The sequence below is a fragment of the Salmo salar genome, chromosome 29, assembly GCF_965601325.2.
Source record: "Salmo salar chromosome 29, fSalSal1, whole genome shotgun sequence".
NCBI classification, from domain to species: Eukaryota; Metazoa; Chordata; class Actinopteri; order Salmoniformes; family Salmonidae; genus Salmo; species Salmo salar.
Window position 1 is genome coordinate 15217286 of NC_138319.1, and position 23659 is coordinate 15240944.

Sequence of the window (23659 nt, forward strand, 5' to 3'; positions counted from 1 at the left end):
CTGTTGCAGCTCTATTGTTGAGCGAGAGTGTGACATAATCAACTTTTTGAGCAATTAATTTTTTTAATCTTGTTTAAACATTGGTTGTTTAACAATGGTTTGAAGCTTAAACAAAGCAACAACAACAAAATTTGTTTTATTTTATTTTATTTGTTAACTATGATAGATACATACTGGGCCATCCTCACTCAGAGAGACCAGTGTATCTGGAGAGAATGTTGGGAAAGTCTGTGATGCGACGGTGTGTACTAATGGTGTACTATAATGGGACGCTACATCATTGGTCTCCTCTTGGTTGGGGTACTTACCTGTCCTCTCACTCTCTTTCACCCCCTTCTCCAGGTGTCCTGTCTCCATGACGTGCTGAGGAATGAACAGTCGTCATGGAAACCCAGTCCCAGGCCAGTTCTGCAGCTGAGAAGAAGAAGAGGGTGGAGACCATCGTGGCGACCAAGGGCTCGTCGGCGCGCGCCGACATCAGCGAGAAGGCCGTGGCCTCTAGCACTACGTCAAACGGTAAGAGTCTAACTTACCTTAATCCCTCCTTCCTTACCCGCTCTGATCCTCTCTCTTGTTCTCTTCCTCGCTGGTCCCTTCTCTCTCTCTCCTGTCTATTTGTCGTTTTGTCTCACTCCAAACAGGGAGTTACAATGAGTTTAATGTTTTGGTCATGAGGTTGAAATATTGGTGTTTCTTCATTTAGAATGATGTTTGTAGTGGAATGCAAGACATGAGTGGATCGTGCTTATACAAATGTTTTCTGAATGCATATCAGTCATACTCATGTGTAAAACAAGGCTCTTCTGTAAGAGGTTGAGTTCATATGCAACATTTTTTCTCATCAATATTCACACAATACCCCATAATGACAAAGCAAAAACTGTTTTTTAGACATTTTTTGCAATACTGAAATATTACATTTGCATAAGTATTCAGACCCTTTACTCAGTACTTTCTTGAAGCACCTTTGGCATCGATTACAGCCTCGAGTCTTATTGGGTATGACGCTACAAGCTTGGCACACCTGTATTTGGGGAGTTCCTCCCATTCTTCTCTGCAGATCCTCTCAAGCTCTGTCAGGTTGGATGGGGAGCTTCGCTGCACAGCTATTTTCAGCTCTCTCCAGAGATGTTCGATCGGGTTCAAGTCCAGGCTCTGGCTGGGCCACTCAAGGACATTCAGAGACTTGGCCCCGAAGCCACTCCTGTGTTGTCTTGGCTGTCGCTGTCCTGTTGGAAGGTGAACCTTCACCCCAGTGTGAGGTCCTGAGCACTCTGTAGCAGGTATTCATCAAGGATCTCTGTGTACTTTGCTCAGTTCATCGTTCCCTCAATCCTGACTAGTCTCCCAGTCCCTGCCGCTGAAAAACATCCCCACAACATGATGCTGCCACTACCCTGCTTCACCGTAGGGATGGTGCCAGGTTTCCTCCAGACGTGACATTTGTCATTTAGGCCAGAAAGTTCAATCTTGGTTTCATCAGACGAAGTGAATCTTGTTTCTCATAGTCTGACAGTCTTTAGGTGGCTTTTGGCAAACTCCAAGTGCGCTGTCATATGCCTTTTACTGAGGAGTGGCTTCCGTCTGGGCACTCTACCATAAAGGCCTGATTGGTGGAGTGCTGCAGAGATGGTTGTCCTTCTGGAAGGTTCTCCCATCTCCACAGAGGAACTCTAGAACTCTGTCAGAGTGACCATCTGATTCTTGGTCACCTCCCTGACCAAGGCCCTTCTCCCCCGATTGCTCTGTTTGGCCCGGCGACCAGCTCTAGGAGGATTCTTGGTGGTTCCAAACTTCTTCCATTTAAGAATGATGGAGGCCACTGTGTTTTTGGGGACCTTCAATGCTGCAGAAATGTTATGGTACCCTTCCCCAGATCTGTGTCTCGACACAATCCTGTCTCAGAGCTCTAAGGACAATTCCTTCGGCCTCATGGCTTGGTTTTTGCTCTGACATGCACTGTCAACTGTGGGACCTTATATAGACAGGTGTGTGCCTTTCCAAATCATGTCCAATCAATTGAATTTACCACAAGTGGACTCCAATGAAGTTGTAGAAACATCTCAAGGATGATCAATGGAAACAGGATGCACCTGACCTCAATTTTGTGTCTTGTAGCAAAGGGTCTGAATACTTATGTGAATAAGGTATTTCTGTTTTTAACTTTTAATACATTTGCAAAACTTTCTAACAACCAGTTTTTGCTTTGTCATTATGGGGTATTGTGTGTAGGTTGCTGAGGATTTTTATTTATTTAAGCAATTTTAGAATAAGGCTGTAACGTAATAAAATGTGGAAAAACTCAATGGGTCTGAATACTTTCCGAAGGCATTGTATGCAACATCTTGAAGACACACCAAAAGAGAGGTAGATTTTGACTGTGGACTCATTCACATTTTCATCGTTCACTCACGACACAGCTGCAGAAATGAAGAATATTAGATAACAAGATAACTTTTTCTCCAGGAGTGACTGGGACTGCCAGACACAAGTCATAACAAACCCAGAGAAGAAATGACCATGACTTAAGTTGCAGCTGTGCTCATTAGCCTGAGCTGTAAGACTGAAGTTTTTTTTGGGGGGGGAGGGGTTGAGGGGGATCGAGGATTGGAAGGGTTCAGGGAGGTTCGGGGGGATGGAGTAGAGTTAGGAGTGTCCACGGAGAAAGAGAGAGAGAGAGCACTCTGTCACCCTTGGTTTCCGTCTGAGTTGTAGGATGTGAAATGTTATCTTTCCAGGTCCGTGGCGGGAGACTTCAAACACCCCAGGAGAGGGTTAATGACTCCGAGGGTCTGCCTCTCTCTCTCTCTCTCCTCTCTCTCTCTCTCTCTCTCTCTCTCTCTCTCTCTCTCTCTCTCTCTCTCTCTCTCTCTCTCTCTCTCTCTCTCTCTCTCTCTCTCTCTCTCTCTCTCTCTCTCTCTCTCTCTCTCTCTCTCTCTCTCTCTCTCTCTCTCTCTCCATATGCCAGTTATAGCAGGAAGTTGAGCGGGGTGGGGTGGTGTGTAAGGGGGAATACATCCTGATGCATCTTGGGAACTCTCTCCCTCTCTTACTCATTCCCAGATGGCCAACACTATTTTATTAATTAAAGGGGGGAAAGAGGGAAAAAAGTTTTATGGTGTGGAAAAAGCATGGATGTAATTTGGCTCTGGTGATTGCAGATTTTTCTTTGTAAAGCATCCACAATTACTAAATGTTGTAAGGTTTGTCTTGGAAGCTCGCTCCCGCAATCATCCAAAACTGATAGAGTCACACACAATTGGGTCCATAGCTGGGCTTATGAAGGATAAGAGTAGGTAAACAAGACTATTCTAATCAGAGAGAGAGAGAGAGAGAGAGAGAGAGAGAGAGAGAGAGGCACTCTTCTAGATCCATATCTCTGAGAATCGTAAGATAGCTTATACATTCTTTGTGCAGGTTATAATGACAGCACATTCCCCAAGTGGCCCCAGAACTCATAACCTCTTATCAGGTGTAACCTTACACCCCGTCAACTTTAACCCCTGTAGCCCCCCTGTCCCCGCTCCCCATACAAACAAAAGGTAATTGTGAGCAGCTGTGGAACCCCAGTGGCTAGCTCTTCTCAGGAAGGCCCAGGCAAATATTTCCCCTGTCATGCTGCAGAGGAGTAGTGGCCCCTGAACCCACGCAGGGGAAACCCTGTAGGACACCCCTCCACCACAGCATGCTATTAGAACTGAAAAGGTGAAAAGTGAAAAGGGGCAGTTATTGGTGGACTTATGGGCTGTTTAGCTTTAGGCATCTCTGAAGTGTTTTCTTTTGCAATACAATTACAACATGATTGAGTGCTTTGGTTTTGTTTGTGATTAAAGCATATGGAAATAAGTTATTGGAAAACCTTGCCTGATAGGCTTTGAGTCAAAGCTGTTTTGGACTTAATTGATTCAAATGTTGGCAAGACCTGGAGGTTATAATTTGATTAGAAGACTCCAATTTTCATTTGAAATGACGTTACTATCCACTCTCCCGAATCTAATTCCAGAACACAAAGAACAAAGAGGAAAGATACAACTTTTTTTCTTTCTAAAGATTAGAACGTTTGGTTTTTCTATATTCAGTAGATAACACAAGTAAATTAGTTGTGGTTTGTAATTATGATAAAAATACAGTACTTATATTCAGTCAAAACCCTAGGGCTTAGTGTAGTTATACACTTACAGTATGTGACAGTGTGTGTACATATGTCCTGGGGAGTTTCCTAACTTAATAAAAATCTGAGCAGTGGAAATAAAAAATTGGCAAAACTTTTGTTTCTTCCTTTTTGTCCTTTCTCTGTCTTTCTTCCTTTCTTTCGCTCCTTTGTTATCTCTCACTCTCTCACTTTAAAAAAATATCCTACTACCCTCTCTTTTCTGTCGACGTGCACTCCTCTCACTTCTGATCTCTCCTCCTCTTCTTCCCTGTAAGTTTTGTCTGAGTTGAGAGAGCTCGCTTGGTGCTTTAATGGAGTATTGGAGGGGGAGCTAGCTGAAGCTAGCATTCCCACATGGTTGGCTAAATGGTGGCTTCATCCTGTGTGCCATTCATGTCCTCGCCCGCTCCCCTGGCCTGACAGCTCAAAAGGACCGACTGGGCCACAACAATGCTGTGATTGGTGTTATTTAGGAGGGCAGGGAGGAGGCATGGGGGAGACCCCCCCCCCCCACCCTCATCATTCTCCAGGCAGGTGGACCACAAAGTCTCCTGATTCTTTTGTTGCTTCCCTGGTCCCTCCAAAAAAAGATGTCCATGCTCTTTGGCTGAATAAATCCTGTCGTCATGGGATAATTTGATAATAAAAAAAAGTAAAACGAAGGGAGGGAAGAAGGGAGGGGAAGGCCTATTGATTGAAGAGCGAGAGAGGGGAAAAAAGTTTCTGGTTGGTTGGTCCGTTGGACTTTTTTGCTATGGACGCTGCTGAATTAGGGAAAGCGAGGGAAGAGAGGGACAAAGAGGATTGGGAGAGAGAGAGAGGATTGAGAGAGAGAGAGAGAGAGAGAGAGAGAAAGAGAAGGCTAGAAGAGAGGGAAAGAGTGAGCGAGAGAGGGGAAGTAGAGATAAAAATTAGAGAACGTTTTTTTGAAGAAAAATTGGAGTGAGAGGGGAGGGTTTGAGTTAGCGAGCTAGTTTAGGAAATTGTAGTGGAATGCATGGCCTAAAGTAGCAGGGTGTCTGTGAACCTAAAAGTTTATGAAGGAAGGACTGGAGACCTTTAAACGGTCACGCTTGGAAGGGCAGGAGCAGGAGTCTCAGAGGCCCAAAAGTTAAGCCTTGAAGGGCAAGGAATTTTCTGCTCAAGTGTAGTAGGTTACCAGCGATATCCCTAACCCAAACAGAGAGCGTGGCAAAAGTGTTTTGGAGAGAAAAGGAGCTGTTGACTGCTTTGAAAATAGAAAGAAACCTTCTGAAAGAGGGAAGGAGAGGAGAGGGAGAGATACAGAGAGAGAGGGGAGAGATAGAGGAGAAAGAGGGGAGAGATACAGAGAGAGAGGGGAGAGATAGAGGAGAAAGAGTAAGGGGCCACCTTCTTTTTAGGGAGCCATTTAAATGATCAACGGTAAATAGAAGGGGGATGTCATCTGACAGAAATAAAGTTCCCGGTTAACAGCGGGGATGGAAAGTCATTTACAGATACGCTGTCCCTGGCCATCTTTGTGCTGCCCAGATAAGGTTTCATTTCAGAAACGGATAGGAGACATTTTCACTTACGGGGCCCCCATTCTGCGACACCTGTGATAACAGCTTGTGGACCCTAATTGAAAATGGGTTTCAAAATGGATTTTCACTTTTCTTCCACTGCCTGCCTCACCCCCCTTCCTCCATCATTGCCCCCCCCCCCACCTCTGCTCCCATCCATTTTCCGTTGCTTTCCGTGTGTCTGGAAATATTGGAGGGATGGAGGGCCAGGGAGGAGGGAGAGAAGGAGGGAGAGGGCTGGTATTCGATGCGTTGGGGAAAATGGAGCGTGGGGAGCAGATGATCCCTCAGCACCCTGTCAGCGGGATGACAGCCGCGCGATCCATCTTATTAATGAAATCATTGATCACTTAATGGGACTCATAATCAACTGTTTCTCCACTGTCCTCCTGCCTCTTTACTCCCTCCTTCACACGCACACACGCACACACGCACACGCACACGCACACACACACACACACACACACACACACACACACACACACACACACACACACACACACACACATACACACACACGAACATGGCCACCATCACCACTCTCCACTTTTCATTCCACCTTTTCTCTCTCTTTACCCCAAAAGTCCGATTTTATTGTGAACAAAGAAATGGAGATTTTATGAGTGGCTTTGAAAAATATGGACGATATCAGAGAGAGAAGTGGGGTGGAGGAGATTTGTTGGTGATATGAAAATAGGCCTGTGTAATCATAATCTATTTCAGCATTTAGTGCCAGCTTGTACAAGTCTTTCTGGCTGGTAGCTCTGGTATGGTAGTGGCGTCACCATTTCTTGTGAGAAAATCTTCTAGATATTGTTGATTTACAGTATGTCTATGGTTGGGGCTGCGATTGCATGAATTATGCTTGTAGACTTGTAGTCTGCTTGTGGTAATAGTAGATTTGACTGTTAGTGTGCTAGTGTGGGCTGTATACATCTAAGTATAGTGGTGTAGTGAGGCCCCTGTGGCTCTTGTGGTAAAAAACAGGGAGGTGGGTCCCTCCTCGCACTCTCTCAGCCAGCCAGCCAGCCGGGGGTTAATGAGAGGGGGTCTGATAGAGGCCTGATGGAGGGATAAGGGACAAACAGCACAATGGAGGAGGCGGGAGAGACCCCCTCTGACAAACCCACCCCATGCCACGGACGAAAGGCGGCTTCTAGGCTCTGTCTGAGTCACACACACACACACACACACACACACACACACACACACACACACACACACACACACACACACACACACACACACACACACACACACACACACACAGACAGACAAACACATGCACACACGCACAGAAGGAATGACCACTTTATGTTATTCACGTTCACAGTGTTTGAGATAAACAGTATAATGATACAATACGATGTTAAGAGTGAGAGCGGTTGTTAGATACAGAGATATGAACAGAAAGTCAATGTGGCCCTATACACACACACACACACACACACACACACACACACACACACACACACAGTTGTGCAGTATGCTGTGGACTCCACTGGTGAGTCATCCGTTTCATGGACCTCTGCACTGAAGGCAATTTCCTGCAGCAGCGGGGCGACGGGCTTTGGCAGGGACGCCTCACGGGGGCCTGAGGCGCAGGATTAGGGCGGCCCCGCTGCTCGTCAGGGCGGAGGGGCCCTTAGCTAGCCCTGCCCAACAACCTCAACCCAGCCTGGCCTCCCCCTGCCTGCATGCCTGCCTGGAGGAACCACAGTGGAGGAATCACACCGAACCATCCACCTCCGGACTGGGAAGAAACTCCCACCGCTTCCACATAGCCTCTCGCACTGCCTTTAGCAGTACTCAACTGTAGCATGCAGAATCTGAATCGCTATACTTTCTCTCTCTCGCTGGCCCTCAGGGGTTAGGGGGAGGTGGAGGTGTTTTGCCCACCTCTCTTATGCCCACTGTCTTGCGGCGATCTGGAAGGAGTGTTTGCTGGGGCTTGGTGTTCCTCAAGATTCTGGTGTTGGCATCATGTAGTGAAGTGGTTCAATATGGGTCACCTTCTTTCATATGTCTACCAATAAAGGGAGTGGAAGCAAACACATTTGGTATTGGTCATTTCATTAATTCAGCCAGTAGTATTATATTGCAGTATAATCTGTTAGTATAGTTTGTATAAACCTTTAAAATATCGTCAATGGAGCTCCTGGGGTCCTTTTCAGTGAAATGGTGAAAGCCGTGAAAGCCTATGAAGTCAGGGGTTAACGAGGTCAGGAGCATGAACCTTAACCAATGAACATCCTCAATCCTCACAGAGGGGGGATCAGCCTGGCCTGTCTGTGCAGGAGGTCGGAGGCGGTGGATAGCTGTCTCCCCCTAACTACTGACACTGGGTCAGATATTCTGTCCCTTCAACGGTTATGGTTAGGAAAGGAAGTAGGGTAATCTGATCCTAGACCTGTTGTTAAGAACAACTTTCTACCTAGATTGTCTGTGGAGTTTAGAGGGCGAGACAGACAGACGGGCGGGCGGACGGAAAGACAGTCAGGGGCCTCGTAAAGACACAAAGTAGTAAAGTAGGGAAACAGTAGTTGATTATTCTGCCACTGTGTCCATTTGTCGGTAGGCATCAGTGACCTCCCTCCTACGGAGAGAAACAAAGCAGGAGTGTCCTGACCCTGCCAGCAGAATGTATTGGTCCGTGTCCCTCTTCACTCTTTCTTTCTTTTCTCTCATTCTTTTTCTTGTTCCCTCGCTCGCGCCTGCTTACCTCTGCTGGATGAGAGAGATAGAGGGGGATGTGAGGCGTGGAGAGAGACAGTAACTAGTGTGTGTGTGTGTGTGTGTGTGTGTGTGTGTGTGTGTGTGTGTGTGTGTGTGTGTGTGTGTGTGTGTGTGTGTGTGTGTGTGTGTGTGTGTGTGTGTGTGTGTGTGTGTGTGAACCATTTAATATGGCACAGCGGTCTAAGGCACTGCATCTCCGTGCTAGAGGCATCACTACAGACCCTGGTTCGATTCCAGGCTGTATCACAATCGGCCGTGATTGGGAGTCTCATAGGGCAACGCACAATTGGCCCAGCGTCATACGGGTTAGGGTTTGGCCGGGTTAGGCCATCATTGTAAATAATAGTTTGTTCTTTAACTGGCTGGCCTATTTAAATAAAGGTTAAATAAATAAAAAAATGTAAAAAAGACTTGTGTTTCAGGGAGAGGGTGTGTTATGCTTTATGTGAACTTTGGCGAGACAGTGTTTTTGTGTCTGTGAATGACTCTGTGAATGACAATGTCTGTTGTCCAGAGTGTGTGCTGGTATATGTATGATTGAGTGCATATGTGTGTATAAGTTGGAATTTGTTTTCAAAAACATCTGTATGTAAAACTTGTCCTTTTACCCCGGATCAAGATGCATGAAAATGAATCAAGACGTGATCTTAGGTTTCAGGGTTGAAGGGTAGAGGGGGAGGGAAGGGGGCACCATGTGCTAGTTTGCACCCTAAACCCTGTAATCTCTCCCCTCTGACCTCCCCGACCCCCTGACTCCCCCGTCTCCCCCTCTCCTCCTCTCCCTCCCCCCCTCTCCGCCCCCACTCTCTCCCCTCGCAGTGCGAAAAAGGAGCCAGGATCAAAGAAAGTAAAACCATGGCAGTGATTTCTGGTGATTGATTAGAAGCAGAGGAGGTTGAGAAGCGTCTTTTCTTCCCACTCTCTCGTCGGCTGTGTGTGCACCCTCCCAGGGCCCTCGTAAATAGCTCAGGTTTTCAAGTGTGAAGACAACTGCCGCGATTGGCAGCCAGTTCCAAGAAATACCAAGTAACGACATCCATGTTGGAACGAGCTTCACGCTCAGGTTGTTTCAAGTTTTGGATGTGCCTGTTGGAAGGCGGTGGAACCCAGGAAGGAGAGGAATGGAGAGATTTTCAAAAAAGGAGGGCACGCGGAGAATTGGACTCAGATGTGTAGCGAAGACAGGGGGGGTTGGAAAAGAGAAGAAGAAACGTCTGACTGTCTGGGAGAACTGAACTCACGGCTGTTGCTTACAGCAGAAGGGCGGGCAGTTTTAACTTGAGCAAGGCCCTTCTCGTGTTAATCAATGCCATAGCTGTCTGTTACCATCTCCTCCCCCTTCGGTCCTAACACAAGCCAATCCAATGCCCTGGGCCACTGACAACTGAATGGCCCTCTAAAGGCATGTTAAAGGGCCGTGCCTATTCAATGTTATTGAGATAAATATGCTGTAATGGGAGCAAGCGTACACACACACACACACACACACACACACAGATTGTATCTGAGGCCTACTTTTATGTCCGCTCCCTCCCCCCATCTCTCTCTCTCTCTCTCTCTCTCTCTCTCTCTCTCTCTCTCTCTCTCTGTGTCTCACCTGAAGCTGTGAGCCTAATGATGTTGAGAGTTTGGGCCTCGCAGCGACAGCTCCAGTCCACGGGAGACGTGTCTGGTGTCAGACAGAGAGAAAGGGGGACATACGCCCCCTATCACTGGAGTCAAGCGGAAACCTACTGGAGCAACTGTCACTAGATGGCATTATGTTTTAACAATGACCTTTACAGAGTAATTAAACACAATCCGGAATGAACCGTTATTAGGTGTCAGAAGTGAATAGATGATTTAATATGATCTACAGTACGTGGTGTGTACAGTAAAACACACAGTCATTAATTCACACATGCATGCATAATTACGCACGCACCTGCAAGTAATTACACTGGCATCCTTATGGAAAAAACCACATGATTTCACGTGTGGGAAAAAAATTACATTTTTTTGGGGAACACTTCACATGTGATGATATTTCACATGAAGTTTCACATGTGGATTTCCACGTGTGATCACATAGCTATTTGCACATGTTGAGCTGAAATGTTCCCATTTCAAAGCAAAAGAGACATGTGAGGCCATATGTTCACATGTTAACACCACCTTTTTACATGTTAGGAGAATAACATGTTTTCACCTCACGTATGAATTGCAGATTCACATGTGGAATTTGTATCGCAAATATTTGTAAATCAAATTTGCACTTTCACCTGAAAAACATTAAAATGCTGTCACGTGTAGTTTCATGGTGTCACATGTTGAATTTTTGCATACCCGTGTTGTCACATTTATTTCACATCAGATCATGTTTTCACACGTGCAGTATCATGTTATCACATGTTATCACATTAACTTCAAATAAGATCACGTGTGAACAGATGACATCACATGTGGTCACATGACATCACATGTGATCACGTGAAATTCATGTGGTTTTTCCATGAGGGCACACACACACACACACACACCACACACACACACACACACACTCACTCACTCACTCACTCACTCACTCACTCACTCACTCACTCACTCACTCTCCGGGGGCAGCTGAAGGAGGATGGGCCTCCTCTGCTTATTAACTGTTTGGCGACCTCATGACTTCATCTGTGGTGCTGTCAGACCGGAGTAGAGGAAGAGATGAGAGATGGACCACGTTTTCCCAGCCCTGGCAGCACCGCTGGCTCAATGGGTTCTTTGTTCTGGTCTGGCTCTAGACCAGCTCAGCATGGGGCTACAGCATAGGGCTGCCTTAACCCTACAGTCCCAGAGAGAGAAAGAGGGAGGAGAGGGGGGAGAAAGGAGGTAGAGAGGGAAGAGGGGATGGAGAGAAGGAGGGTGGGAAGAGAGGAAGGAGATGGGATAGGGGAGAAAATATCCAGGGGTGTACAATACAATACCTATAGGACAGTATGTACAGTTTACAAAAGTTTCAAAACCTTCTAGCCTAATGAGGAGGTCCTATCCTTACAGTGTTGGTACATTATGTAAAGTACATTTACGTCCAAACGTCCCAATAGTCCTTTCCCACCATGTTACACTGTGATTATTCCCTCTGTGTGTTCAAGTCATGATCATGTAAACCATAACAGAGCTTAAGACAAAGCTGTTTTCCTTAGGGGAAGAAACGGAGAAGTGCAATGTGTCGGTCGGTCATCCCAGCTGTGTGTGTGTGGAATGTTGGGATTAATGGGAATTTAATAGGTTGATTAAAGAGGAGGGGAGTTTGATGGCAGAAACATCTCTGGGGCGATGGCAAGGAGGAGGAGGAGGATTCCACAGGCCGGAGTGACAAGATAGGTCACAGAGGAGTAAATCTCATTACTGAGAAGGGACAGCAACAGGAGGCAATACTCCCAGAAAGAGATGGAGGGAGGGAGGGATGGAGAGAGAGAAAGGGCAGAGGAACATGGAGAGTATGACATTGAGAATGAGTATGACATGGAGAGAGAGAGGAAAGTATTAGGGAGAAGGGGGAGAGAGTGATAGAACAAGTAGTGATAAGAAAGTGACAGAGAAGTAGAAGACAAATCTGAGAAATGAGGGATAGTGATTGAGGTTGATGGAGGAGAGGAATAAGGATGGAGTGAGAGCACATCTAGCTTTCACGTAGAAATGTGCCCAGGAGCACTTCCTTTCCCACAATGCATCATTTCAGCCCCTGACCTTAACCTCTCCCTTCTCCTCTCTGCACTCCTCTAACTCTTTCATTTCTCTCTCTCTCTCTCTCTCTGCACTCCTCTAACTCTTTCATTGCTCTCTCTCTCTCTCTGCACTCCTCTAACTCTTTCATTTCTCTCTCTCTCTCTGCACTCCTCTAACTCTTTCATTTCTCTCTCTCTGCACTCCTCTAACTCTTTCATTTCTCTCTCTCTCTCTCTCTCTGCACTCCTCTAACTCTTTCATTGCTCTCTCTCTCTCTCTGCACTCCTCTAACTCTTTCATTTCTCTCTCTCTCTCTGCACTCCTCTAACTCTTTCATTGCTCTCTCTCTCTCTCTGCACTCCTCTAACTCTTTCATTTCTCTCTCTCTCTCTGCACTCCTCTAACTCTTTCATTGCTCTCTCTCTCTCTCTGCACTCCTCTAACTCTTTCATTTCTCTCTCTCTGCACTCCTCTAACTCTTTCATTTCTCTCTCTCTCTCTGCACTCCTCTAACTCTTTCATTGCCTCTCTCTCTCTCTCTGCACTCCTCTAACTCTTTCATTTCTCTCTCTCTGCACTCCTCTAACTCTTTCATTTCTCTCTCTCTCTCTGCACTCCTCTAACTCTTTCATTTCTCTCTCTCTCTCTCGCTCTCTCTCTCTCTCTCTGATTAGAATAGTCTTGTTTCCTTGTTTACCTACTCTTATCCTTTCATAAGCCCAGCTATTATGTGTGACTCCATCTGTTTTGGATGATTGCGGGAGCGAGCTTCCAAGACAAACCTTACAACATTTAGTAATTGTCGAAGCTTTACAAAGAAAAATCTCTCTCATTCTCCGTCTCTAGCATGGTGGCCTGGCTTTGACTAAGTTGGCTGTCTAATCATAGGGAGAAAGATTGTGCTTTTTTTTCTCTAGCCACCTTTTCCACCTCCCACCTCTCCTCAGCTCCAGACTGTGGTTGAGTCTGATCCTTTAATCTCTAAGGCTTCTATGGCTGCCTTCGACAGTGTAATGATGGGGTCCGCGCTTCACCTAGGTGTTTTGGGGGGCTGAATTACGTGCTGTTTACGGAGTGGTCACTCCCTCCTAGGGGTTGTTCCACCTCAAAAAGCTGAAGAAAGAGGAACTCGACACCCACCACATCAGATTATTTTGAAACAGTTTCTGTTGTTAGAAACAGATAAGAATGGCATTCCTGCAACATTATTTTGTTGAAATATAATTTGAGCTTAAGCTAAATTTAAGCTAATTGATTGCATCCAAAATCCATATGATGCTCGAAAACCATTTCTTTTGATGTCTTACTCACTGTTACAAAAAAGTTTGGTACAAATCGGATGTTAGCTACTACAGTATCCTATAAATTAAAATGGCCAATTAGGGTGCAATCAATTAGCTACATTTCTCCGTTTCTAACTACAGAAACAAGTTCAGAACCATCTGAGGTGGTGGGTGTCATGACTTGCTGAAATGACATGGAATGACCCCTAGATCACAGGAGGGGAAAATGAACTGCAGTTGGTGGCAGAAGTTATTCAAATCTCCTCAGATAATGAGGGTTGTGTAGAGTAAATGAAGACTGATATCTTTGTAAAAGGATTCATTGTTGCCTGTGATTTGTCAACGCAGAGACTTTGACGGAACGAAGCAAGTCTCGAGCTGTCAGGAAAAGTGAGGGAAAACGGCACGGTAAATCAACGGATGACTTTCAAATGATTATCGTGTCAAGGTAGAGAATGTCGATTTACCTTGAAGCGGGTTTTCTTTTTTCAGGTGACTGGATGTGTTCAGAGTGTTCAGAGCCCCTGATTGCCGGGTTGGGTTGTTTTTATGGCTTTGGGCAAGCGGTACAGAAATCTGTTTGGTCGTGTTATTTTTATGACGTTTGGCATGTAGTTTGGAATTCTGATTCTCATGCTCTCCCTGTAAAAAGAGCCCGTATGTCTGAATGCGGCGGGTGAGAAATGGTAAGCGTTAACAGCTGCCGCATCAAAGGAGCTCGGGCATGTTGTGCGTTTAACCCAAATCCGTCACACTCGCACAAAGCCCCTGATTCAACCTGTAATGTAGACATTGAACAGAGAGCGTCAAGACCACAACCAATGCGAGGTTACAGCCTTGAATTAACTCTTAACACCTCTCCTCCACATGGCAGGTCAGAGGTCAGCGAAGCTCGCACCTGATTGGTTCCCTGGAATGGTTACTGGGTGTGAGAGGTCATTTGTGTGTAGAATTTATTTTCATTTCGCAAAGTTATGCCTGAAAGCGCAAAAAAATGGCTACTGGAAACTATTACAAAACTGCCATGTCTCTGTAGAAATTGCTGAATGTACTTCAAACACTTTGATTTGACCTCTACACTGTTGGTTGAGCTGTTAAGCAGGTAGTTACAGCCAGAATAGATCAACAGCTAACTAAGTGAGTACCGGCCAGGGCAGTGGGCTGATCCATACATTGGATTTAACATCAGAAGAACCCTAATCACCATGGCCACTGAGCTGGGGAGAGGGAGAGAGGGACAGGGAGAAGAACCAAGCGATGGATGTTCCACTCAGAGCCTGAGACATTTACCAGTCATTGATAAACTGCTTAGCAGCGGGCAAATTAATGAATCCACCATCCACCCGGCCTGACAGAGAGAGAGAGAGAGGGTGTGGGAGGGGGTTGGATGTGGGGGGGTTGGATGTGGGGGAGGAGGGCGGCAGAGGACCGAAGGGGAGAGAGAGGGGGGGGGGGGGGGGGGGGGGATGAGGGAGGTAATCCGGTTCCAGCTAAACGGCTGATCCCTCTCATTCCTCAGATATCAAATGTCAAAAGTTAAATTAGCCTGCTAGCCTCAGATAGGAGTTAACATGCTTTTAAATGGGGCAGGGGGGTGGAGGGGGAGGGAGGATGCGGGCGATTCTATCCCCCTCTGGGACGGCAGTGGGCAGGTGCCTTTGAAGTGTCTAATTATCCCTCTGACTAGTAAGCACTGGCTAACTGTCTTAATGGAGCCCGCTCTGCCTGATCGCCTCGCATGTATTCAGACACACACACACACACACACACACACACACACACACACACACAGCATCCATCGCAATGTGTTAGAAAAGCAGCTCTGAGAGGCAGCCATGAAAAAAACTCTTCATAAAGTTTGTAGAAGCTATAGTGAGATAAATGTATTATGTCTTTGAATAATTCTGTATTGTTAGGTGAGAATTCACCACAGTGACATTTGGACCTAATTCACTATAACTATTTTTTATTTCGCTCTAACTGTTGGTTGGCACTTCCCCACCTCCTTGCTTTGGCTGGGTGTCCATGTTCTCTTGGCGAGCGCCTCCTAATCTGAGTGCCACAGGCCCCGTCCGGATCACAGTGGCGTCAGAAGTGGGATTCCAATGCTCCGGCCCAGTGGAAAGCTGGCCTAGTCCGGCCTGGTGGGCTGGGAGCCATGCCTGAATCCACCCTCTACCCTAACAGACCCAGTTAGCAGCCCATCCAGCCCGTCCAGTCCAGTCACACTTCTGTCATAGCTGTACGGTATCACAATCATATTATATTGTGGTGGAAGACTGGAGGTCAATAAGGATAACAGACAAGGTTGTCGGATGCTGATGACCTTGTTAGTTGAATATGAAGCAATGTCAATGCTGGTCAGACTTCGTTATAGCGCTTGTGGTTTCGAGCACTGAGCAAATACATCTCCTCGGTTTGATTCTTAAAAGAGTACATGAGTCAAGGTGCCCTTTGAGTGAAATTCTTCAAAATTCAAAAAGGCATGGCCCCAACTCATCACTGTTTTTTTTACCCAGTGCGTGTAGCTCTTTGACCAGTGTAGCTCTGCTCCTTCACAATGTGCTCCTGATGAAATAGGCTGGGGGGGGGGGGGGGGGGGTTGTAGAGAGTGGTTCTAGCCCTACGGATGGCTTGCATCCGGCCCCTGATGTATGAAAGGTAGTCAGTAGGGATTGGAGTGGGGGTTAGGCACGGCCCTGCTGTGAGGCTGATTTGAGGTGAGCAGGGAGAGCAGACAGACAAGGGAAGGGGGGAAGAAGCCTAGATTTCTTTTGATTCCTCTCCCCTCTAGGCTATGGGCTGGGACTGAGAGCCAGGGGCCCCTGGTAGGGTCCCAGCAGAGCCCCAGCGGCGGAGTGAGGGGTGTGGGACTCCGGGCCGGGGAGATGGGGTCTGGGGATGCCGAAGGGAGGGGGCGGTGTGCCGCCGAGCCAAATTGAGACGTGGGAGCCGTCGAAATTAGCCTAGATGAATATCGAGGAGAGCAGTAGTCGGGCTGTGGGGGAAATCAGGAATCTTCCCGACCTGCCCACCGCTTCTCACTGCAATTACTCTAAGCATCACTCACAGCAGCTGTATTTACATAATGCGCCACTATGGGACCACTCTGCAGAGGGGAAATAAGACAAGGGCTGAAAGTTACTGACAGTGAATTCTGGCGTGTTGCGCAACAGCTAACTTTTTAGTGCTTTTATTATTTACATTTCATAGATTGGTAACGGTCTACTTTTCTCGCTTGTTCTCCTGAAAATAAATCTTATCCAAATCATGTAATTCCACGGCTATTGTGTTGGTCATTGATAAATGGGAAGATGGCCAATAGTTGATTGTCCAAGATGCTACAGATGATGACTTGTGAGGTTAAGCACACAGGATCCTCTGCGATGTTGTGCTAGTGTCATTCTACAAAGAGTTTCTTGACACGTCTCCGTGTCACTGTAAACAGACATAGGAAGAAGCTCCATTAAGACTCAGTCACCTTCAACACAACACACAACTGAACTCTGTTGTGGGAGATACCACTGAAGCTCCCTCAGCGGTGGCTAAAAGAAAACATTCTGGCAAAACCGGCATCCTATGAGACCGGCAGCCAAAAAGTTGATCAGAAAAATACCCCACACAATTGCACTAATCTTCCCCGTTCTCTTCTCTTGTTGTGTTTGCGATTCCTCCTCTTGGTGGAGTTTGAAGGTTCTCTCTCTGTCTCTTCTTTCAGCCTGCGCTGCTAATCGTGAGTGATTCCCTCGCTCTATAGCGCAGGTGCCATGTACAGCGAGCTCTTCCTAAGCCGCTTGGAGAGGTAGCTGCTACGCTCTTATTAAACTCTAGCCAGCCGCTGAAATGTTTGCCTCCCTCTCATTGTTAATTGGGCAGTCTTCAGTCTTTTTCGCGGGAGTTGATTTGCAAGAGAAAGAAAGAAGACGGAAAGAGAGATTATCGCACAGGAGGAGAGGAGCTTTGAAGAAGTGTTTTGTGTTTTCCTCCACTCCTCTTCTCATCTTTTCCCCCCTTTGTCGGGTTCCTCAGCCAAACCCCATCACCGTGCCACAGACAACGCGGCTTGCAAATGTTCGCAGGTGGAGAATGGTTGTTGTGTCGCTGGCGCTTGTTCAGAGGCAAACGACACCTCCTCGATGGTAAAGGTTTCGCACAACAAAGCCAGTTCGGGGGTAGAATGTGCAAGACTGATGAAAATGCCCCTTTGTGTTCCTCTGACTGAAACACATGTAGTAGCTTAAGGCAGCGGAGACTCCTACATGGTGTTGGCTGTAGAGTACCAAATCAAATGTCTGAGAGGCAGGAGCAGATTGGCACTCCGACCCTTGTTCTACACAACGGCTGCCTTTGAGAAACACCGACTCCCTCCGAAGCAGAGGCTTTTTGTCTTCGCTCCCTCTCATTACTTTGAATCAGCCAGGCACCCTTAACTTCAGCTCCCTTGTCCCAGGGCCCAACTCTCTATCTCTCTCTCTCTCTCGTTCTCTTTCCCCCTCCTCTAAGGAATTGGCTCCACTCCATTCCTCATTATCTCTTTTATATTTTCATTTTGTCATTTGTTGTATTCGTTCCCTCCTCCTTTCCCCCCTTCCATTAAAGGCCCTCTCCTCCCCTGCTCAGGCATGGGGCTTTCTCTGAAGGTATCCAGAGAAGCCTTTTACAATGGAAGGCCCCAACATAAAAAGGGTAAAAAACCTGGGCATTAGGATTTAATGAGCGGCTGGCTGGGCGAGAAAGAGAGATAGAGAGAAAGTGAGAAAGAAAGAGACACTGAGAGAAAAGTGAGATCGAAAAAGAAAGAATGAGAGAGAGGGGGAAAAAAAGATAAGGTGGATAGAGAGAGAGAGAGAGTCGCTAGAGAGAGATGGATAGGAGAGAAGAGAGGAGGAGAGGAGAGAGAATGCCAGGGAGAGAGGATGGAGAGAGCATAGGCTCCATTATAGTGGCAGAGAACTCCTGAAATACTAGAGCCGGGCGTGCACTCTGATCAGGACTGCAGTGAGCACAATTACCTTCTTTTCAAATCCTTCAGTGACACTGCGGGAGGAAGGAGGACTTTGAAACTTGAAAGGCAGGAGCTCGCTTTCAACCTCAAACGCGAGCAGGAAAGGGCTCTGAAATTTGTTCAGTGCTCCCCATCCACCATTAGCTTGTTTCTTCCTCTCGCCTGCAGGCATTTAAGCAGTTTTTGAAAAGATGTTAAGAAATTCAATCACCATAGAGAGTCCGGGATAGGTCTTTTTTTTCACATTTTTTTTGTGTGTGAGGCATGCTTCCCTTTGGTCCACCGAGGACCGGCCTCCTGCTTTGTGTTGTGGGTGAATGGACTTGTGAACCGGTGGAGGAGAGGAGGACGGGATGGGGGCAACCATGGTAAAAAGGGAGGGAATAAAAGAGAAATGAAAAATGAGGGAGGGAAGAAAGAGAAAAAGCCAAGAGGGTCTGTTTGAGGCTGATGGTGTTCAGGTTTGGAGAGGTGCTCCTGAAGTTCAGGCTTTTCAAAGTGTTTGCAGACACCTGAGTCCTCCACATCAGAGGCAGAGTACGCTGAACAGCCACAATGGATGAGAACACTGACTATAAAGCCTCTAGCTATCCAACGTAATACACTATGAAGCACCATTGGATATACATTAGACCAAAAAATATATATTATAATCATTATCAGTAAACTGCACCTATGAAGCTCAAGAGGGTTCAAGTATAGTCAAGTAAAATATAACCAAGTTTTCCAGCCGTTTAGGTTGGATGACCTGTGACCGGGATAAAAAATAGAAATGGGGATAGGACTGAGCCTTGGGGGATCCCTCCTATTTCATTCTCACCATTCAAGTTTTAGTTCTTGACCTTCTGCTGCCAACTATTTGTTAAACCTTTTAAAGTGGTATACACTGAAATAATGAACCCATTTAAGGTGGTATACACTGAAATAATTAACCCATTTAAGGTGGTATACACTGAAATAATTAACCCATTTAAGGTGGTATACACTGAAATAATGAACCCATTTATGGTGGTATACACTGAAATAAAAAAAACATTTAAGGTGGTATATACTGAAATAATGAACCCATTTAAGGTGGTATATACTGAAATAATGAACCCATTTAAGGTGGTATATGGCAGAATGACAGTTCACCATGGTGACGTGGAGGAGAGAAGAATGTTGGAGTGACAATAGTTTGATTTAAATATTAGCTGCTTGACCTCTCCGAGACATAAGTGAGTAGGGCTGGAGTTCACTGAGAGGGAAAGAGGGAGGAAGGGGGAGGGAGGGAGAGAAAGAAAGACACTCAAATGGGGAAAAGGGGAAGAAGCCAAAGAGAGACACAGGAACGTAGTGTAATAATATCTTTGGGAATAATTACCAAAGTATTTTGTATCCAGGAAGAGTTCATATACGGTGTTAGCTGCATAGGCTTGTGGGAGTTTGACTTCACTTCCAAATGTTCAAAGATTATTGCTACAAGCACATTGTGTATGTCAAGTCTATGGAGCAAAACATAAATAAACTTGACCAAGAATTAGAAACCTCTCCAGGTCTACCATAAGATATTATTCCCGGCTTCGACACTGTGTTTGCTGGATCAGTATTCAGTACATACAGGCCTACACTCCTCTCAGCAGCATAACCCTGTCCTTTGCTCTAGTTGCTCCCAGCACAGTTTACAGTCCCCACTTTCTTCCTCAAATCCAATCCATGCGAGAAGATGAACCCCGAGTCTGAAATCCCTTTATGTTAATATTGCGCTTTGCAAGAGCAGACCCTATTAATCCAGCTTTAACAGCATAAGTGCCATTATTCCCTTAATAAGATCACGGGCTGTGCAGTATAGGATTAAATACTTATATCATAACTGACACTATAATTTCCTGCGGAGGAGAGCATGAGCCTCTGCTCTCTTGCTGGTTTGTCAGTTCTGTGTTAAGTCTCGTGGAATTTGCTGCTCCGAGCGCTGTGCCACCAGTCGGGGCATGGCTGGGCCCTAACACTGGTAATGGACGTGGGAGAGTGAGAGGGGGTCTCTCGTTCTCTCTCTCTTTCACTCTCCTCTCGACCCCTCTCTCTCTCCGACTCGGGGTAGCGCTCTTTAATCTAGCCCCTCTCCTCTGTACTTAATTGGCTTTTGGAGGGCTGCGGTTCTCCATTGCCTCCAGTTCATAGGGGGGCCTTACAGCGCTAGGCTGGTAAATGCTACAGAACCTTTGGCGTCGGCACCGCGGCACTCTGTCAGGGCCCTGAGTGAGACGTTAAAAAAGAGAGAGCAACAGGGGGCACCGCATCAACCAGGAACCAGGGCTGGACCAGAGGAGATTTCCCAGCAGCCTCCAATGAAGTGGATCTGTTGCTCAGTCAAGATAAGGCCAAACTCAGTGGACTCTCTGGATCAGGATGGAGGAATAGGATGGATTTGAGGCATTTAGGAAGACAGAATTGTATGTGACTGAATCAAACAGGCTCTGCAATAGTTCTGAAGCGCATACGGCTAGAGCCAGTGTAAAACTTTAGATGAGCCAGTGTAAAACTTTAGATGATCCAGTGTAAAACGTTTGATGATCCAGTGTAAAACTTTTGATGAGCCAGTGTAAAACTTTCAATGAGCCAGTGTAAAACTTTCAATGAGCCAGTGTAAAACTTCAGATCATACAAAACATTAACCTAAGCATGTTAAAATGTAATAATTGATCATAATCATACTAAAGGTACAGATGATAGGAATAATCTCTTTTTATTTACAATAAAGCTCAACATTCATCATTTCTTGGACACTATTCAAGTGTGTAGGAGTTAGTGTTACATGAAGAGTGTCCAGAGTATGCTCTCTTCAGGGACTACTCAGAACTAGTCTGTACAGTAGCACTCACCAGGTCAGGGACCATGTGACCCCATGAAGGCCAGGGTCAGTGGTCAGGTCAAAGGTACATTCTTTCCAAAGCGGCTCTGCCCTTGAACTCTCTTCACTTTCATCCCCACGAACCCAGCACACCAGGGATAGCTTCTCAGGGGGACTCTCCTTTCCGTCTTTCCATCTCTCCGCTTAGTTTCTCTCCTTCACCTGGAGAGAGAAATAGAGAGAGAAAGAGATTACTCTGGCAGAGAGGGGGTGTTGAGAAAGTGGGGGGGGGGGGGGGGGGGGGGGTGTTGATACCATGAGGCCGCTTAATGGGCAGTTTGGAATGCAGGCGGAAAGACCCGGTTGCCTTCTCCATGGGAATCCATTTATTTTATAAAAGGAACAGACGAGGCTGACTTTAAGATCCCCCCCCCCCCCCCCTGAATGTGGCTGTGATGCAGGGGGATCGTTTAGTTGGTGAGAGCACCAGAGATGAGTCTTATTGGCTTGAGCTGTCTTCTGCTTGAGTCCTATTGGCTTGCGCTGTCTTCTGCTTGAGTCCTATTGGCTTGAGCTGTCTTCTGCTTGAGTCCTATTGGCTTGAGCTGTCTTCTGCTTGAGAACTCACACGTTCAGCTGGCTTATATGGAGACCAAACCAGCGTGGATTTGCAGGGAAGACCCACCATGCATACTTGGTTGGTTGCTTGTGTACAAAACAAATCCCCTGCCCCTCATAGGAGTATGCTACATTATCTAATTTGTGTGTGTGTATTGACTCTGAGAGGTAAAGAAATTCCCCTTGACGGCAGCATCCGTAATTCATCTGGTCTAATTCTACTGACTGTGAAACTACTGCCCTTCACCACCAAAGGCATTCAGGACAGGTTGAGAAGACTTCAGCAGACTTTAGGCTCGGTACAGTAGCTTTAAATGTACAGGGATCAATTATGGTGTATGTACCCTCAATAAGTTAGGACCTTACCCTCTCTCTCCCCCCTGTCCCCTTACAGAGGATGAGAGCTTGGGCACGCCGTACCACCACCACCACCACCACCGTGAGAGGCGCAATGCCATCAGCACCCAGGCCCCCACACCCGGGCCCCCTGGCAGCAAGCTGGGTGAAGAGCCCTCCACCTCCACAGAAGAGCGCCCACCGTTGGTAAAGAAAGAGTTGCACAGCTCGCTGCCCCACCTGGTCGACCACGGCCTCCCGTACCGCGGCACGCTGTTCGCCATGGACCCTCGCAACGGATACCTGGACTCCCACTATGGTGAGTACAGACAACGGACCTCAGTTTATAGAGGGGTTGGATAGGATGTTCCATTTGATTGTTAGAGAATGTTTGTGATGCCAAAAGTAGTGGGTCCTTGCTTAGTTTGTGTCAGCAGGGTTTGAATTGTCTCAGTGAGTTACTGAATAGATTGATGGATAATTACATTTAAAAAAAAACTGGGGGTGAGATCAATTATAAGTCAAAAAAATGAACCGTGTTCGTGTGTATTTGTGAGCAATATACTGTAATTTGAGTGAGGCGGCATACCTGTAGACCACCCAACACCCTCTGAACAGTGGTCCACCAAGGTTCTGTAGAATAATAGGTAGAACGCAAGGCTGCTAGTCACTTGATTAGGCCTGACAGATCAGCTGCTCTCTCTCTCTCTCTCTCTCTCTCGCTCTCTGGGAAGTTAGTATGTGGAGCATTCAGCGCAGCTCCTTAATTCCCTCATTAGGGGCCTGTCTGAGCCCAGTACTCCACTTCCACTCATCAACACACACACATCAAAACCCCAACTCTACACTACACTGCATTGCGCAGTCAAACCACACTCGCTACCCCCCTCGCCCCTCCTCCCCCTTCTCTCTCACTGGGAACGGAGAGACTGTGGGTGAGAGAAAGGGAGAAGGGAGGAAGAGAGAGATACAGTATAGATAAAGGGAGGAGTGAGCGAGGTACATGAGGTTTGAGGTTATGATGGAAAAATGATATAAAATAAAATATGAAAGAGAGAGAGAGAGAGAAGGAATAAGAGAAAGATGCCGTAATAGAATGAAAGAGAGACAGATGAGTGGAGAGCTGGGGGCTTTTTAGGAGGTTCATTTCGCCGCCACCGTAGCCTGAAAGGACGTGGCCTCCAGGATTTGATCTGACGGTTTGTTTACTTTCGATACATTGCCTGCGAATTGGGCCTGACAGAGGGGTTTTAATCCGCAGGCCGTAATGAAAAGGTCTCTCTGTCCCTTGCTCTGGCTCCGGCTCCATTTCTTTACTGTAACTCTATTTATTTAGTTAGTTCATAAGCCAGCGTCTCCTTTGTGCACTGGTGCTTCCATCCACCACAGAGCCACAGTACTAATCTGAAAGGTTACTTAAAGTCAGGCCCTGGGACTGTTCATTGGTATAGTGGACAG

General features: G+C 46.6%; 1 protein-coding gene across 4 annotated transcripts in view; it reads left to right on the forward strand.

The window, feature by feature from the left end:
• Positions 1–23659, forward strand: part of LOC106590190 (transcriptional activator GLI3) — a 130296-nt gene that overhangs the window by 25776 nt on the left and 80861 nt on the right. For 3 of the 4 annotated variants that reach the window (XM_014180925.3, XM_014180927.3, XM_014180926.3), the window contains exons 2-3: positions 343–516; positions 22260–22520. In XM_014180925.3, the coding sequence (XP_014036400.1) occupies positions 384–516; positions 22260–22520 (394 nt within the window). In that variant the 5' untranslated portion in view covers positions 343–383. The remainder of the gene's footprint in view (positions 1–342; positions 517–22259; positions 22521–23659) is intronic. The other variant, XM_014180928.3, reaches the window with a different exon arrangement.